The sequence below is a fragment of the Solanum verrucosum genome, unplaced genomic scaffold (assembly GCF_900185275.1).
Source record: "Solanum verrucosum unplaced genomic scaffold, falcon-dt-bn FXZP01000182.1, whole genome shotgun sequence".
Classification (NCBI taxonomy): domain Eukaryota; kingdom Viridiplantae; phylum Streptophyta; class Magnoliopsida; order Solanales; family Solanaceae; genus Solanum; species Solanum verrucosum.
Genome location: NW_026020378.1, coordinates 4,224,639 through 4,244,169, shown reverse-complemented (window position 1 = coordinate 4,244,169; position 19,531 = coordinate 4,224,639). Strand labels below are relative to the sequence as shown.

At 36.4% G+C, this 19,531-nt stretch overlaps 2 protein-coding genes across 2 annotated transcripts; both read right to left on the bottom strand.

Annotated features, from left to right (window-relative positions):
- Window positions 1–801: 801 nt before the first annotated feature.
- On the bottom strand, window positions 802–3,406 carry LOC125838617 (ammonium transporter 2 member 5-like). Its single transcript, XM_049517669.1, has 3 exons — window positions 2,786–3,406; window positions 1,824–2,109; window positions 802–1,352 (listed from the first exon to the last, which is right to left on the bottom strand). The coding sequence occupies exons 1-3, from the start codon at window positions 3,404–3,406 to the stop codon at window positions 802–804; spliced, it is 1,458 nt and encodes a 485-aa protein (XP_049373626.1).
- Window positions 3,407–4,711: 1,305 nt separating this feature from the next.
- Window positions 4,712–18,747, bottom strand: LOC125838758 (tRNA (cytosine(38)-C(5))-methyltransferase 2). The gene is made up of 10 exons (XM_049517797.1): window positions 18,514–18,747; window positions 17,568–17,661; window positions 17,313–17,431; window positions 17,059–17,181; window positions 10,182–10,497; window positions 9,967–10,061; window positions 7,504–7,513; window positions 5,811–5,878; window positions 5,637–5,701; window positions 4,712–4,840 (listed from the first exon to the last, which is right to left on the bottom strand). Exons 1-10 carry the CDS (start codon window positions 18,688–18,690, stop codon window positions 4,762–4,764), a joined length of 1,146 nt encoding a protein of 381 aa, XP_049373754.1. The 5' UTR covers window positions 18,691–18,747; the 3' UTR covers window positions 4,712–4,761.
- Window positions 18,748–19,531: the final 784 nt, after the last annotated feature.

Sequence of the window (19,531 nt, the reverse complement as noted above, 5' to 3'; positions counted from 1 at the left end):
TAGTTAGAATGGATTTTGGTTATTGCTATATTAATTCCTCAAGTAGTATTAGTACTGTCATAGGACTGGCAAAGTGCAGCAATAGACTTCTATTACACTACCTCAGCAAATGTCTAGCTAGTATCTACATGCAGCACCTATTTCCCCTGCTTTTCTTGTCTTCTTAGTTACAACCACAACAATAACAACATATTTAGTGTAATTCGACAAAGTTGATCGACTGCATTTAACTTCCAACTTATCTGGTGGAAAGCATAGTTGTCTTTATGTCCATAGTTTAATCAAGAAAATACAGTTAGAATGAACTTCTTGAGGAGTGAGCATGCAACGCGTCACCCCCTTTTTTGAACTTTTCACCTTTCTTTATGATAACAACAACAATATATCCAGTGAAATCCCACAAGTGGGGTCTGAGAAGGAGGGTAAAGTGTACGCAGACCATACCCCTACCTCGTGAACTTTTCACCTTTCTTTATATTGGAAAAATTGCAGGAAGAAGAAAAGCAACAAAAACATACATATGTGAACTAACAAACAAACCAATTGATGCCTTGCCACTATTCTTATATAACAAGAAGATGAAACCTTGTATTTCTTATTAATTATTATCACTTCCTCAGGAAATACATTCAATGAATGCCAAAAGCACTCTTACAGCCTGCAGCTAGTGCAAATTGATCACTTAACATCATCATGATCAGTTATATCCTTATGACAAAAGAAAACTAGTCCAGAATTTAAGAAAACACACATCACAAGAAATGCATTAGTATATCACCAATATCGCGAAGTTACTTTGAATTAGACCATTTCGACCTGACTTCTAGACGTATTAAAACTAGACTTAGCAGCTCCAACAGCAGTATCAGAAAATCCTGCAGATTTCTCAAGCCTATCACCTTGTCCCCAAATAGCATAAGCTTCCTCACCATGTGCAGCTTCATCTCCAATTTCCATATCTTCCTCTGACATTCTCAGTGGTACAATGAGCTGCACCAACAAACATATCAAGCTTGTCATCACAACATTCACCACCACGATGAACAGAATCCCAATAAGTTGGAGACCCATTTGCCTGAGTCCTTTGTGGGCTTGTCCGTCGTGAAGCCCATAGAAGAGGCCATAATATTTGTTATAGTAGCCATAGAAAAGGTAACATAGTCTCGGGTGAGCAAAGAGCCCCGTGAGGAGTCCTCCTAGGCATCCAGCCACAGCATGGGTGTGGAAGACAGCCATTGTGTCGTCCACTTTTTGAAGAAGCTCAGACTTTTTGTGGACTACCATCATTGTGAACCATGGAATTGAGCCTGAACATAGTCCTATGGCTATGGCTGCCCATCCTTGTACAACACCTACACACCAACATGTATAAGGGCTAAAAATATCATGTTTAAGTTATATACACAAACACGATCAATATAATTTAACATGTTGTAGCATGCTATTTACTCATATTCTAGGTTATATCATTTTGTTATAGACAGTTAACTCCTAGTAGAACAGTGAACAACCTAGTCTGATTCCCCGAGAAGATTAATTGGTTCAGTAGATAGATGAAAGTGTTGACCAGTACAACCCATGCTTGCCTACTCGTCTTAAATTCACTGGCCTATTTGTGCCTTTCATTGATTAAGGGAATCCCTACTCTTTAAAGCAGAATGACTAAGAATGTCAGTCTAATCTAACCTTTCACGTCTACGCATGGAATCCTTTTATAGATGTATATGTTTTATACACTGTCAGTATACATTAACTTACGCTCGTGATTAGAAAATGCCTGAAATGACCCTAATAAGGAAGTGAAGATAAAATTGTTATGGTACCTGCAGCAGGTGTGATTGCAACTAAGCCAGTGATCATGCCTTGGACAGCACCAATAACAGAAGGCTTTCCAAAGAAGATGACATCAAGAATGAGCCATGTTAACAAGCTTGTAGCAGCAGCAACATGTGTGTTTAACACAGCCAAGGATGCATCAATGTTGGCTGCATATGGATCACCTCCATTGAACCCTGACCACCCCATCCACAGGAGTCCTGCCCCAGCCAACATCAGAAGTATGTTATTTGGTGGAAATCTCTCTCTGTCCTTGGTTGATCTTGGACCCACCTGCAATAATATTTCACAAAAAGAGCACCATAGGAAAGTTTACTCTTCAATAGAGAGCTATAGTTTTTTCCTTCTCATTGTTTTCTTCTTTAGCTTTGTTCAGTTATTCCTTCTGTCTATTTCATTTTATATGGTGTTGATTCGGCCAACTTTTAAAAAAAAAGTGTTTTTTTTTTTAGAAATAGCAATAGTTTGAGGTCTAATTATCAAACATAGTGTTAGTTTGGACAATTACCAACGTATCAACAGCTTATGAAAGTCGCTTTGTATTAGTAATACAACAATTTTTTAAATTTGTTGTGTCTTAGTAATACAACAGTTTCCAAATTTCACTCTCAATTAGTGACACAACGGGTTTTTGAAATTTGCTCTATATCATTGATACAACAACAAATACATAGCGAATTGTTGTATCAGTGATACAGAGCGAACTTCAGAAACTCTTGTATCACTAATACATAGAGAATTTCTGAACTGTTGTATCACTATGTTTGGTTATCTTTTTAGAACTCTCACTATGTTTGATAAAGATAGTGTACAAGTTTATCTGGTTAGGTAATTAGTACACCACACCAAAAGTATTCTTAAAACTTGTGGTCTTTAACATATCCAAACAATTCTATAGCTATAAGAACGTGTTAGTAAGGATAAACTGGGAAAAATGTTGTGTCCTTACCCAATAAGCAGCAGTAAAACCAGCTACACCAGAAGAGAGATGAATGACATATCCACCAGAATAGTCAATAATGCCATTAACAGACAACCAACCATTAGAAGACCAAATAGTATATGCACCAAAAGTATAAGAAAATGTTAGCCACAATGGTACAAACAACATCCAAGCATAAAAATTCATCCTTCCAAGCAATGCACCCGCTATCAGAACCAAAGTGATAGCCGCGAATACAAACTGGAAAAAGACCATAGTCGCGTTAGGAAACATCCCCAGAAATGCTTTCTGGAAGAGGTAATCTTGTTCTAACGCAACGTCTACTTTACCCCATATTGGTATTAGTTTTTCTCCAAATGACATTCTATATCCCCAACAAACCCAACATAGTAGTACACAAGCAAAGGCATATAAAACCATGAAAGCTGAATTTACTGCCCATTTTTTTTTGACAGCTCCTCCATAGAGTATTATAAGGCCTGGTACACTTTGTAGCCCCACTAAGGTGGCTGCTACAAGTTGCCATGCATTGTCACCTTTGCTCATCCACGGAGGATTTGCGTCCCCCGGGATCAAGTTTGATGGGAGCACAGAAAAGTTAAAGGCTGGTGGAGATGATAAACTCATATTTCTTGATTTTGTTTTGTTGGTTTGTTAGGAGATTAATTAGGAGAAACGTTGATTTACATTGTTTGAATTGTGAATGGATTATATAGAGTACATTAAAGTTGATTCTCACGTCAAGCTGTCTTTCTACAATGGAGTAGTTTTCTTGTAAGTTTTTTTGATTCTAGCTATAGTGAATCTTATAGTATTTATGTCATAATTAGTTAAATATAATTTGTAGGTCATTGGTCACTACGCTTAAGTTTTGTAGAGCCATTTATCTTACGGTTATTACAATGTTATATGGCAGTGTAACGACATTTGCAAGGAAATTTATAGGAGCTGCTGCAACTTTTTGATCCCTTTTGATCATTACATTAGTTTGTGTCTCAAAATTGTGTTCAATTTCTTGAAGAAAATACGAGAGAATCTCCAAAGTTGGGTAAATTTCAACGGTGGTCATCTAGCTTTGAGTTTAACGTGCAAAAATCATTATTTTTACTTCTATTACATAAAATTATGGGGGGGGGGGGGAATCCTATTTGCTCGCAAGTCATATTTACCTCTATTGTGTTAAATCTCCATGTTCCAACTTAATTTTCCTATATGCCGCCTACGTGACACATTTTTTTTCAATCAAATCTACTGACCCATTTAAACTCTTTTAATTCCCAACCCGACCCACTAAAAAATTAAAACTCAAAAGCTTCATTGTTCATCCATGTTGGATATGACTTCACAACTCAAATCTCATCCAAATTGAAGCTCAACTTATTGTTCCAACAACTTTTAATATTGAACTGATTAATTAAATCAGAAATTTACAAAAATAAAAAAAGAAGACGAAATCAAATATAATTGTTGAGTGCAATAATTCTATACAAACAATTTTTGCATGCAATAGATTTCTTAAGAGCTTTTAAAGTTACAGTATATTGAATAAACATCATTTTAACCTGTTCAATCAAGGAGGATTAATGAAATCTCCTATTCAATTCAAATGTTTTGATAGATCTTAGAGATGAAATTAGGCAAGCACCTCTTGCGGTTTGCAATGGCTCCAAGAGCATACATTTCAAAATATTGTGAGTGCAGCTGAGAACCATTCTATGCAGCCAATGAGCAGAATGCAGAAGGGGTATCCCATATCTCTCTCTTTAACACGATTTACTGAAGTCAAAATGCAATCATCTCACCTGGATCAAGTCATAGAAACGCTGTAACAGATTGTTCTTCTGCAATCTGCATCATCGTGTCAGCACTGCTTTTCTTTAGTGCATCCGTCTACTAGACCATCAGGTTTAGGGGGAAAACTGTTGGCTGTGAATTTTTATCCAGTAAAACTTGTAAAGATGGAGCTTCAGGTAATAGCATAATCATGAAGGGTTGGTGAAGAGATATTGAAGCAATGGAGCAACCACTCCCACACTTAAACTATTTCCTAGCATTGCATAACTGCACCAAAAAACCCAAAGACATATGTTAGCACGCGATTCTTTTATGAAACCCAGAACAGAATTGCTCAAATCTCGTTAAGTAAATCCAGGATCCCAGGACGAACTCTCTCATTCTTGCGGGAATAGCTTTAAAGCTAACTAAAGTGACAACTGTAATTTCACAAGGCAACCTCCGGCAATTTTGTGTCGTATTAATGTACTCGTTTGTTTGTTAATTTAATTGTTCACTTGTGACAATATGCATTTGTAGGATAAGGTCTAATCACCTTCTATCCAACTCAAACAATGAAATGGATCAGAATCATGATTTACACCCTCTTTCGTGTTAAATGACACTCTTTCCATTATAGTCAGTTCTGAAATGAATGACACTTTTCTGTATTTGGAAATTCTTTGACTTTAAACTTCATGTTTCACCCTTAATGATATGTTCTTATCGCCATAAAAATGCCATTGCATGTTTAAGATCACAAGTTCTAATGGTGATGATGATATGTACATGTCTTTCTTTCTAAAACTCAGTGCCCAGTCAAACACCACCACATTAAATGAAGAGGAGGGGGTACACTGTTTCGAAAATAGGAAAAGTCAAAATGGCCCGTAGAAAGACAGGAACATGGAAAATTTTCTAAAACATCAATACAAGATCGGCAATTCCCTTAAGGCCTATGCAACATCAGTTTCTATGAAGAAAAAACAACAATTACACACTAACTATTTGAACTACAATCACAGGAGTTGAGAAAAAAATGATTCATTAATAAGGAAGTACAAGTACTGGGAAAAAGATGTACCATTGGCGAAGACTGATGTGTTGTGGAAACTGGAAGTCGTCTGGAAAAGAATGCAAATTCGCAACCTACAATCAAGATCTGTGAGATGTCTTGAATCTATATTGCTTTATTTTCCAAGAAAGCAAAGAAGCAAGAAGACAGAACTATTTCACAAAACTGAAGAGAATTGAATACCTCCCTAGGCGTGAAGTATCTAAGAGACAGACCCTGCAGTGAAGGCGTTCTATTCACTGTTCTTTCCTGTATTTATGAAATGGCACCCCATGAAATCATTGGAGAGCAATATTTTTAGAAGTGAAAAGCACAAAAAAATTACAAGGTGCGTGAGGATTGAAGAGGGTTAAGTGAAGTGCATGCTTCTTTGAAGTCAAGTGTACAAGTTCTAAAAAATTAAACACTACTAAACACATAAGAGTTTAGTACCATAATAGCCAAATTACATCTAAAATAACTAATGTTAGCCTCCAGTATACAATAATGCCGCTGTAGTGTGACAGCCACTACTAATCCAAATTCTCAAAGTTGAGATTACTTCTTACTGGGATCACTTTAACATCATTGTTTGAAGCACACACTTCTCTAAAGCACATGCTTCTCCATGAAGCAATAACTCCTCACGTCACATCGATTTAAGTGATGAACCAATGACTTTTAATAACACGGAGAAAATAGAATGAATAATCCAACATCAGTATAAATTATCCAGATCAAACTAAATAAAACAGAAGAACGTTTTGATTAATCATAAAATCAAAGAAAAAAACTATAACTTTCAGATACACAACACTTCATCTTGGAAACTAGAGAAACCAGCCTTAATCAAATGGAGCAGTTAAGTACTCCCCCCTCCATCTTTACTTGTCTATTATACTAAAAATTGATGTCCACTATTACTTGTCCAGTTTGGGAGCCCAGGAGATAATATGCCATTTTATACCTATTTTACCCTTATTATTAAGTACTAGTTATTTCTAATTCATTTCCCAATGACTGAGATGACTTGCAATAATTAGAGGTTATATAGTAAAATTACCACTTCATTTATGGCTTCTTAAGGGGTGTGCCAAGTTAAACATGGACAAGTAAAGATAGACGGAGGGAATTTAACGTCGCGGCACGACACGAGTAACTTCATCACTTATACCTCCATTTGGAAGATATGAACCTCCGCCCCAATTTCGAATCAAGAACATGGCTATGCTCATGGGGTGGTGACATCAAGGCAAAAAGGCCATACCCCGGTGTCGAATCTTTCACTTTTTCACCTTTAAATGAGGGATGTCATTTTGTCTTCTAGATTAGTTTCACAGAAAAAAGTAAGTCAAAAAATCCTACTTTCATAAGCAAATCTAGAATTAACCAACAGGCAGTGCATATTATACAACCATAAGTAAAAAAGAATAAAATTGACAAGTAAATAAATTATGTTTCAAGTAGATCAATGACCATAACTATTTTTTTATAACGATGCTTTCCTGGTCAACTTGCGCATACCAGTTACCAAAACTATTACATCAGTACCTGCATCCTTCCACTAGTAAATGTATTGGATAACTCTGTCTACCAAGACTTAATTTGAGAAGAAATTAACTTTACCCTTTGCTGAATTTGAACCTGGGTCAGAGACACTTTACTTTGTGTTAAATACAAGGTAAAACTTGTGTGAGGGTAGTCATTGCTTGCCAGAGGCATTTGTGGGGCCCACAATAATGCATTATTCGTTTCTCCCTCTCTTCACACACCAGCCCAGCAAGCCCAACCCCCCTCCTGCCTACTGCTTCTCTTTCTTTCATTATCTTCTTCCCCCTTCTCGTCCCATCACCCCTCCATCCCAAATATCTCCTATGGGATATGAGGTGGCCATCATGAAATGTAGGCTTCTTTCCAAACTTCAAAATACACAATATTTGTGAATTGGGGATACTTAAAGAGTGGAGAACAATGTCCAAGATAATTAGAAGTCCAAAAGGAGAAGAAAGAACTAGGTTTTATTATTAACATTCAACTAAGAGACACAATCCAAAGGAGAAGGGATATGAACTCATACATGAATTACTAACTTGTAGTAATTTAAGAGAGGTTCAAAAGAATGGAACAAATCCCTAACTCTCAAAGAATAACCTAAACTCATCATCCAAATAAATCTCCTTTCAAAGAGAACGACCTAATAGCCTATTTCTACTAGGGTTCATTATTCCAAGGAAAAAAAAAATACATATTGTGGGATATGATCTCTCTTCTTAAAGGGCAATTACTTTTGGAGGATGAGTTTAGGTTACTGTATGAAAGTTGGAGTTAAACCACTCTTAAATTACTACAAGTTAGTAATTCATGTATGAGTCATATCCCTTCTCCCTTAGGATTGTATCTTATTTGAATATTAATCTTATTAGTTACTAAATTCCCTTCATTGTTTCTTTGAGTTAGTTGATTGCACTTCAACTCTAGAACAATCCTTTCTTTCTTCTTATCCTGGATTTAAAATTATTGATTGCATTTACATATGTCTAGGTAATTACTGCATAGGTGTGTGTTTACCCTAACAATTGTCTTAATCTTCCTATCCTTTTATTGCTTCCCATAATTGTTCTTGGTATTCATGTGAGATTGAAGAATCCATCTTCAATTTCTTTGAATTCCCAAGCATGCTTCACAGCATCTCCTCCCATACACATTCACCCATCAGCATATTTAGGTGAAGTTCCAGAACCGGTAAGGCACAAAAACCTCAAAATCCACTCAACAACCTCTAGGTAGAAAACCTTCCACAAAGGTTACCCTGAACCAAGCTGGCACAACAACATATCTCTCCCCACAACAAGCACCATTCACAATGGCCCTGGTACATTATTCTACTTTGACAACAGGGGTTATACCCACTTGGACCCGGTTATTCAAGTGAATTCAAATTAAATGCTATCAAGTTTCTTCTCTACCACATTTGACTTTTTATCCCATACATATTCCCAAGGATGACTGTACAAATTTTTGGAACAAATTGGATAAGAGAAAATAAATCTTAACCGAGTAAAAATCATTCTTTTTTTTTTTTGAGTAAGAGATCCTTCTAATTGATGTTTGTTTGTTGGAATTAAGTTACTAAGGTTTTTGTTCTTAGAGCAGTACACTTTTTTTTTAATAAGGTTTTAGAGCAGTACATAGTTGGGCTTCATTGGGCACAATAGTCAATCCATCTTCCACTTCTATTTCTTCAATTAATAATCCATTCATCTAAATAATTCCACCCAACTAATAAAGGAGCACAGAAGATCCAATCGATAACAGTGACATGGTTAGTATGGGACGAGGATACTGGGAAGAGAGGGGTGATGTGACAAGCAGAGGGAAAGAACAAGAAAGAAAAAGAATGGATGGGCCCTCAAAAGTCATTGCTAGTACGTTTGATACAGTTAGTGCTATACCTTATGCCTCAATTAGCAGGGGTAGGGGATTCGCTGGGGCTGATGTGTGCAAAGAGAGGGAAAGATGCATGAATGATGCATTATTGTGGCCCCATAAATGCCACTTGACAAGCAATGACCATTCTCACACAAGTATGGCTAGTTGTATTATCATAGCCAAAAACCCTTCCTCACTTTTCTACTTATTGACTTTTGGAGTAAGAAGCATCCAATTCCATGTCTTAAGCATGATTAGGGTTAAGGGAAGGATTGCAGCTAGATGGTAGGAGGGGGAAAGCGTCAAAATTTCTCGTCTCTTATAGTCTTCATTCCACTTTCATTGACCGCTAGAACATCCTTAGGTGTTATAAGTTATAACTGCTCCTGTTACTGCAATATCTAACATCTAAAAGAACATTTGACTGCTGAGGGGGATGGAAGAGAGATAAACCTCCATAACAACAAGAAAAGAGAGCCCATGTGATCAGTGTGAACAAGACGCACATGAGCCTCATAGAACAAAAATCTCAAGTGAGGGTTTGAATTAATTTAAATACAGAAAGAGGCATTATAGATAAGGAAAAACTCTCGTAAAATTATAAAGACCGTGGAACTACTTATTGTAATGGGTTATGAAGATAAATAATAATCAACTTATCCTCCATGTATGCAGAAGCATGGTTGCATGTATGATATCTTATGTTTCTTAGAGTTCCCAAAAGGTTTCCTTCTCCATTTCTACAGAAACCTTCAACAAGAAATATCAAGGTAATCCCATGGAGTAGCGAAAGAGCAAATAAGATTATAACCAACTTTTCAAAGCTACAGAGTCTCTTTCTTAATTGTTATATTATATTATAAAGGCAACTGAAAAAACAAACATATTCAAAGGAGAACGTTAACATCATGATGATACTTTAAAGCTTTACCTGGACAGTTGCCAACAGGGAGCCAGTACCCTTCACGTATCTGTAATAGCTTTTTGTAAAACAACAGCAACGCTTTGAATGAGGATAAACAATATCTGTGATCTTTTAAGGATGTAACCCAACAACAATTGACGAGCAGAGAGAGAGAGAGAGAGAGAGAGATAAATGACATAAGAAACAGAGGAAGCTGTAGGAATCAACAGGAAGAAGGATACCCATGGCACTTCCCCATCTTTCAATCAGGCTTGATGGAACAAAGTACACATCATTTTCCTCATCACTTCTATCTGATTTTACAGAATCATTAGCATGGAAAGAGTAAGTTGATGAGTCCTTCCGATTACCAAAAGTTCTAAATACTAGAAAATCGTCTACAGGTTGACAAGCTTGAAGCAGCTCATCCCAGTACTCTGGTGACAGCAGCTGTTCCTTTTCCATTGTGCTTTCAGTCTGCCCAAGTAAAGGACCGGGGGTCCGAAGAAGCTGATTGTTAAATTCAGGGACTTCAAAGGATAAAGGCTTCCTCTTGGCCTGCAGTAAAGTAATTTCAGTGATTTAAATTTGTGTTTTGCAAAATAAATAAATTAATAACCATAAGTTGATTGCAATATGTTACAGAATCTGTATAATAATATAGATAGATAATAGAGCTGATTCTTAGGGATTAGAATATTTAGTTACCATAGTTAGCTTATTCTCTCCATGTATTTATATCATTGTTCTCTTTGAGTAATAAGCAAGTTATTCTCAATAAGTTATAATTTACATGGTATCAGAGCCAATGTCTGAGTTGGTATTTTGTCTTCGCGGGAAGTCACTGTGACTTCGCCGGAATCAACTATAGTTTCACCGGAAGTGATTGAGAGTTCCAAAATTTCTGTCACCACCCACTTAGGAAGAAGATACTTCCCACGATCTTAAACCCCTAAATCTTGAAGGCTAGAAGTTACTCGTGTGAGCCTCACATTCCATCAGTACCCTTTCCAGTGAGACTGCAGTAGTGGTGCTGCATCAGAAATTCAATCTGCTTGCTGTTCCAATGTTGCAGTGACATTTCCAGCAAGGATTTGGTGGTTGTTTGTTCAGCAGACCACGATTTGAGAGAGTTTCCTATTTCTGACCAATAATCTGGTGGTCTCTCTGTGTCGGGCAGCATCTGGTAGTATGTTGACATCCTTTTTCTAGCGATTTCTGCTAATATTTGACGGTACGATTTCGCTCGTGTCTTACAATTTTAGCATTGGGATTTTGCTGTAGCATCATCAGGTTTTGCTCTTTTATCAACACTTTTACTTGGATCTTTATTTGATGATTTTCTGATTTATCAGGAGTTATTTTTGGGTCTCTGATTAGTTGGATAGCTAGCCTTGAGTGGAATTAGTGTGGGGAAGAACAATTACTTTGTTTATTGTTCCAAAATAGGTTATTGTCTATCTTGGGAATTGTCTGATTTCTGGTTGGACTTGTTGGGAAAATGACCGACTATAATCAGAGAATTCAAAGGTCTAAAGTAGTTGGTGCTTGTAGTCCATTATCTGACAAAATGGTCCTAATTTCAGCGGAGGAGTTTGCTAAATTCTCTCAATACCAGAAAATCTCGAAGGAATCCACTTCAGTTAATTCCTTTGTTGAATCAAATAAAACATGTCTTATCACCTCTTCAAATAAATGGGTGATTGATTCAGGTGCCACAAATCACATGACAGGTAATCCTAATATTTTTTTCTTGCTTTCAAGCACACAAATAACCCTCTCCGGTTACCGTAGCTGATGGATCAACTTGCAACAGTGTTGGATATGGGACGGTTAAACCAACCTCTTCTATTACTCTGTCATCTATATTAAGTCTACCAAAGTTGGCCTTTAATTTGATTTTTGTTAGCAAAGTTACCAGAGACCTTAATTGTTATATTTCGTTCTTTCCTGATCATTGTTTGTTTCGTGATCTTAAGACGAATCAAGTTATTGGTAAAGGACATGTATCTGACGATCTCTACATCCTTGATGAATGGGAGCCTCGGTTTGTTGCCTGCTCTAGTGTTGTGTCTCCATTTGAAGCACATTGTCGATTGGGACACTCTACCTCTATTAAAGAAGTTGTGTCCTCAATTCCAAAATATTTCTTCATTAGAATGTGAGTCATGTCGATTTGCAAAACATCATCGCAACTCATTAAGTCCAAGGGTTAATAAACGAGCTGAGTCACCTTTTGAGTTAGTTCATTCTGATGTTTGGGGACCGTGTCCTGTTGTTTCCAAAACTGGGAATAAGTACTTTGTTACTTTTGTGGATGATTTTTCTTGGATGACTTGGATTTATTTTATGAAGAGTCGCTCGGAAGTATTTACTCACTTTTGTGCCTTCTGTGTTGAAGTCAAGACACAATTCAATGCTTCAGTACGTATTCTGAGGAGTGACAATGCTAAAGAATATATGTCGGAATTATTTCAGTCGTATATGAGACAACATGGTATTCTCCATCAATCTTCATGTGTCGATACACCTTCTCAAAATGGAGTTCCTGAGAGGAAGAATAGACACTTACTTGAGACAGCTCGAACACTTTTGTTCCGAATGAAGGTTCCTAAACAATTTTGGGCAGATACGGTCTCTACAACTTGTTTTCTGATTAATCGCATGCCATCTATTGTGCTTGCTAGTAATGTGCCCTACAATGTTATGTTTTCAAACAAGTCACTATTTCCGGTAGAACCTAAAATATTTGGAAGCACATGCTATGTTCGAGATGTTCGACCATTTGTTACCAAGTTGGATCCCAAGGCATTAAAGTGTGTGTTTCTGGGCTATTTTCGCCTCCAAAAGAGGTATCGGTGTTATTCTGTCGAACTTGGCAAATATTTGGTGTCAACAAATGTGGTATTTTCAGAGACTACACCATTCTTCTATGCGCCTCCAATTTCTACAAGTCAGGGGGAGGAAGATGAGTGGCTAGTCTATCAGGTCATCCGTGTTTTGACAAAAGAATCAGAAGTTGTCCTTCCATCTCTCAGTTCTTCTATTGAGGACCAATCGACTATTGTTTCAGAAGCTCCTTCTTCATCTGATGTGGCAAGACCGCCAATTGTTCAAGTTTACTCGAGGAGGCGAGAGGCTAATGATACATGTCCTACACCAATTCCTTTGTCATCAGATTCTCATTCTTCTGATCCTCCACAAGATCTTGACCTCCCAATTGCTCTTCGCAAAGGTACATGTAGTTGCAAATCCTCACATTCCATTACTAATTTTGTTTCCTATGGCCACTTATCCTTTACGTCTAGATCTTTAATTGCTTCTCTAGACTCTATTTATGTACCCAAAACAGTGAAAGAGGCCTTGAATCATCCTGGGTGGTCTGATGTAATGCTTGATGAAATACATGCCTTAGAGGAAAACCACACGTGGGATTTACCCAAGGGAAAAAAATTGGTGGGATGTAAATGGGTCTTCCCAGTTAAAGTTAATCCAGATGGATCTATAGCGAGACTTAAAGCTAGACTTGTAGCTAAAGGGTATGCTCAAACATATGGGGTAGATTATTCAGACACATTCTCCCCGGTTGCCAAACTCACATCTGTCCGTTTGTTCATTTCTTTAGTTGCTTGCGAGAATTGGCCTTTACATCAGTTAGATATCAAGAATGCATTCCTCCATCGTGATCTTCAAGAAGAAGTGTATATGGAGCAACCACCTGGTTTTATTGCTCAGGGGGAGTATGGGAAAGTCTGTCATTTGAAGAAGTCCTTGCATGGATTGAAACAGAGTCCCCGAGGTTTGGCAAGTTTAGTGAGGTAGTTCAGAATTTTGGGATGAAAATGAGCAAATGTGATCACTCAGTCTTTTACCGGCAATCAACATTTGGCACTATCCTCCTTGTTGTATATGTTGATGACATTGTCATCACAGGAAGTGGTTATGTGGGAATCTTTTCCCTCAAAATTTTCTTGCATACTAGGTTTCATACAAAGGACTTGGGTCTGTTGAAATACTTTTTGGGAGTAGAAGTAAACAGAAGCAACGAGGGAATTTTTCTGTCTCAGAGAAAGTATATTCTTGACTTGCTTGCAGATACTGGAAAGTTAGCAGCCAAACCCTGTAGTACTCCAATGGTTCCCAATGTGCACCTTATGAAAGATGATGGTGATCCTTTTGATGATCCAGAGAGATATAGAAGGTTGGTTGGGAAGTTAAACTACCTTATTGTGACTCGTCCGGATATTGCTTTTGCGGTAAGTGTTGTTAGCCAGTTCATGAGTGCACCTACGGTCAAACATTGGGAAGCTTTGGAATAGATCCGTTGTTACGTGAAAGGAGCTCCTGGACTTGGCATATTGTATAGTAATCACGGTCATACTCGTATTGAGTGTTTTGCAGATGCTGACTGGGTTGGATCCAAGATTGATAGAAAATCTACTGCAGGCAATTGTGTTTTTGTTGGAGGCAACCTAGTATCATGGAGGAGTAAGAAGCAAGGTGTTGTATCTTGATCCAGTGCAGAATCTGGGTATAGAGCTATGTCACAGTCTACATGTGAGATTATGTGGATATATCATCTTTTATCTGAAATTGGGTTAAAGCATCATACCCCAACAAAACTTTGGTGTGATAATCAAGCTGCTTTTCATATTGCCTCAAATCCAGTGTATCACGAAAGAACCTAAACATATTGAGGTTGATTGTCATTTGATTCGTGAGAAGATTAGGAGAACTTGATTTCCACTGGCTACGTGAAGACAGGAGAGCAACTAGTTGATTTGTTTACAAAAGCGTTGAATGGAACTCGAGTTGATTACCTTTGTAACAAGCTGGGCATGATCAATATCTATGTTCTAGCTTGAGGGGGAGTGTTACAGAATCTGTATAATAATATAGATAGATAATAGAGCTAATTCTTAGGGATTAGAAAATTTAGTTACCATAGTTAGCTTATTCTCTCCATGTATTTATATCATTGTTCTCTTTGAGTAATAAACTAGTTATTCTCAATAAATTATAATTTACACATTACATACACAAGGAATGAACTAATTATGAAATGAATTTTGATCGCCAATAAGCCACATTTGCATCCTAAATTTACTGAACTCCCATGTCTATTTAGTCTTTAACAATTTGTTTTGATTATTAAAGGTTACTGCATTGCAAATACAGCAACAAGAAAGTGCTTTAAAGAAACATACAGAGAGAGCAGCTCATCACGGCTGCAAGTGTAAGGAGCAACCTAACATGGCATCTTATAACATTTGCAATTAGCCATGTTATACCCAAAAAAGGTGAAGGAGATACATCTGTACTTCATGCTAATTACAGATTCAATTTTGCTTTCAAAAACTCTTGCATTCCTTTCTTTCCAAATGGTCCACAAAATAGTGGCAGGGATTGAGTTCCAGGTTTGCACTTTTGCCTTTCCCATCCCATTGAAGAGCCAGCCTCAGTAGCTCCTTTGAGGTCCTTGGCATTACCCAGTTTACTCCCATGATGTTAAGAATGACAAGTGTTGATTATTTAGTTTCCAACTCAAGCAGGTCTTCTGCAATCTATAAGACTGTCCATAAAGTCACCAACACTTTTCCAATACTCCTTTCGTCCCAATTTATGTGGCGATGATTGGGCACAGAGGTTAAGAAAGAAAGACAAACTCTTGAAACTTGTGGTCTAGAAAAAGTCAGACATTTGTGTGGCTATAAATTGTCTCATCAAGAGTAAAATGGAAGTTTATAGTCAAATGATTTCTAAATAAGGAAGTATGATATTCTTTTTGAGACAAACTAAAAAGGAAAGTATGCGTTGGGACAAACAAAACACTAAATAACTGTTTGTTGCCTATGGGTTTAAGGAACATAACACGTAAGAACAATGGACTAACATAAGGATAACTCAAGACACTTACATTTTCTTATTAACAAAAAATTCACAAGGTTTGCATGGTTCAAAACTCAAAATGGATAATGGGCCATTTCTCTACTCTTCTCTGCTTAAAGGCTTTCGTCTGTCACAACGTTTGAACCCTTGACATTCACCTATAACCTATACATTACACGTTGCCCTCTTACCACCACACCAAATCTTTGAGGGAAACTCAAAACAATTAATTACTTTAGAACAGATCAAGGGCTACAACAAGGTAAACCAAGCTATGTGTGGCCTAAAAATAAAACAGTACTGCATTTTTACCTTTAAAATGTTAGTCAACTATGTGACCCAAGTTTTTTATAAATGAAGCATCCAACTGTATACTAAAATGTAAGATTACTTGTAATGATTATTCAAGCATATTAAAAAAAAGGTAACTGAAAAAGCAGTTAACAGAAAATTATCGTGTACTGAATGTCATTCAGAGGTTTATGAGGAACCATGTTAGTTACTAGATGTTAAACATTTGACCAAGCTTTCTTATCTGTGCTCGTCTCTGCCCAATATTAACCTTGACTTCGACACTTAGTAATCAAATCAAACGATATACTTTACTCTGCACAACATGTTTGCTTAAGCACAATGAACTTTAGGTTGTGAAAGATGTAACTTAAAAGTTTCAATATGTTAAATTTAGTTGTTGAGAAGAATCGACAACAATCAGTAGGTAAAACTACCTATCCTTTCCCATTATCTGGAAAAAATAGAAGAACTTTTATTAAAAAAACATGCTGGTTAGCTTTATAAGCCAAAGAGGAGAAATGACCAAGTTCTCCCAATTTGTTTAATTGTTTTCTTTGTGCTCCTCAGTGATCTTTCCCCACAAAAGACTTCGTCTTTATTGAGGAAATTTCAGTCAGTTCCCATAATGCATCTCAATCATTTCTCGTCAATCATATAAGTGTAATCCATCAAACAATTGACTATACATCAATCAAAAACTAGTTGGGTTAGGTATATGAAGTTATTTGTTACTATTCCGTTCTACTCAGCTCATTTCATTTCAACACATCAATTAATAAGCGTAATTCAAATATTAACAACATCACGGATAGACAACTATTTAAAAAATAAAAGAAGTCCAGAACATGCGCAATGAATGAAAACATACATGTGATGAAGATAAACACTAGTCCTTTTTATTGATAAAAATCCAAAGAGGAAGACATAGAGACATACCAAGCAATAATAACGAGGCCGAGAATATGGCAGTCCAAATTGCAGTGGACTCAAAATAAATTCTTGTGTAACAAAATTATTCTTTTCCAATATATCGACCAATATCGCATGGGTATCAGAAGTCTGCAATGAAGGAAAAAGGCTTTATATATATTCCAAGATGACCATCCGCCCCAATATAGCATAAGACAGCTGGATAAAATAAGGAAAAACATATGTGGTAGAATGAAGCATGGATTGGGAAAGACACAAACCTCAAATCCTACAACATTTTCCACAAAAAGATACGATGGAGGCTGTAATAACTGTGGTACAAGTTCCAGAATTTTAAGAAATGATGATGCACGTGCATCACTAGAACCTTTCTGGAGTCCTGACACAAAAATGTGACAAAAAGGTTTCATTTAATATTGCCATAAGAAGAAGAAGAAAGAAAAGTGAAATGGGGGATCACGGTTGCTGGCCTGGGCACCACGATTATAAAAAACTGGGGGAATGCAATTCATCACCTTGTCGAGTATATGGCTGACAAGGAGGAGAAAGTAACCAAGCATCAGCATTGTAGCTGTCAAGATCAGCGGCATTCAGAGTCTGAATGTTACCCTATTGTCACCCAAATATATAAACTTTATCAATACTAGTTAAGTATTATAAAAACATTTGAACTACCAATGGATAAGCAAATTCTCAGTGAAATTCTTTTTGACAAGTATAAATTATCAGTAACATTTGTATAACATTCATAGAGTAAAATGCTCCCTCCATTTCAAACTGAGAGTCCACAATATTTTTTCCATGTGAGACTAAAAAAGTAAACATTTCATGCATGGTAAAAAACTCACTTTTACTTCTCTTCATACAATTTTTTCTCTACTTACTATGTATAAAAGAAAAGGAACCTAAAAAGCTTAGGTATGCCACATGTTCCTTCAATAAATACTGAATAATTCAAATTTTCAACTGCAGAGACAAGCAAAAATATTATTATATCCACAACTATATATGTTTTATTACTGAACAATGCTTATTGGTCTTAGAATGAAAACATTACTCCATTCAAGTCCAACAAACTGAATAATCTTGTATCTGAATACCCCGACAAGATTCTGTATTTTCTCCTTCGAGTTTTCATCGACAGAATAAAGACTGGAAAAGCTACTCCCAAAATCCTAATTTACATGAAATTCTTCACAATTTGATATGTTCAAAATGTAGAATACCATTTCACTAATAAACACTTCTATACAAACTTTCAACACTTAAAATTCAATAAATTTTCAAATTTCCAGCTTTGATATGATATCTTCTCCACTAAATTTACACTAGCTAAACTAATGTACCAAACTTAGCATCATAAAACGAGACTGAGTACAATTTCGACAATGGGCGAGAATCAGTAAAAGTAAATTAATTGTTAAACAAAGCAATTATGTGGTGATTTTTTTTCTCAAACACCTGAAAAGGCCGGTGACCGAAGTTGTGCTGGTAAACGTCATTAGCGACGTCGTTTATGTCGAAAGCTTCCACAACAGTGGCGTTGACGGCGGCTTTAAGCAGAGAATACCGCAAGCCACCAATTCCACTGTAGAACTCCAGCACTCGCCATGGATTTCTAGAAACTTCCGACTCCATCAACTGGCTATAGCCAACAATATAGTAAAACTGAAAGGGATTCGCAGCTTTGTAGTATTTGTCCCGGCGCAAGCAAACTGCCGTCGGCGGGCAATGCTCTGTAATTGTTAAAGAGTTTTTAACTCAATTGTGTCCTTTAAGTTTTAGAATTCATCTGTTTTGGTCCTTATTACTGCAACTTTTGGATGGTTGTTAAAAGGCCTAACAAATACACAACCCCTCTAACTCTAACTTGTACTTATTTTTCATTTTGACACTTTATTTTACCCTTATTCCATTTAGACGTTTTAACTGTATTTTTCATGTACCACTTAAACACAAAATATTAATTTTATGATTTTGTTTGTTTTTAATTATATTCTTCAATTATAGTTTTTCATTTTAAAAATTGACATTTGTCTGTTAGTTTTCGTTTAAAATAAATAAATTAATAACTAACGGATGAACTTCAATTTTTTTAAAAAAAATCAATAATTATTTTGAGAGTTTCTCTAATTTTAGGATGAAAAATAACCGACAAATGTATGTTCACTTTTTTTAAACAATCAATTAATTAAATAACAACACTTTTTTTTTAATCCAAGCTATCTGGATTTAACTCAAACTAGATTTCTAATTTTTAATTCAACGGGTAAAAAGAATTCATCTTCAATACGAGTAAAAAGAAGACTCTTATTCATTACTAATAACACTACTAGAGAAATGCTGAAACTAGACAGATTTAGTTGGGTTGTCGTTGATTTTTTTAAGAAAGAAAACATACACACTCTCATCGATCCATTTAAACATGGTCTAATCTTAGTAGGCGTTTGGCCATGCGATGCCATATCACGATATGGTA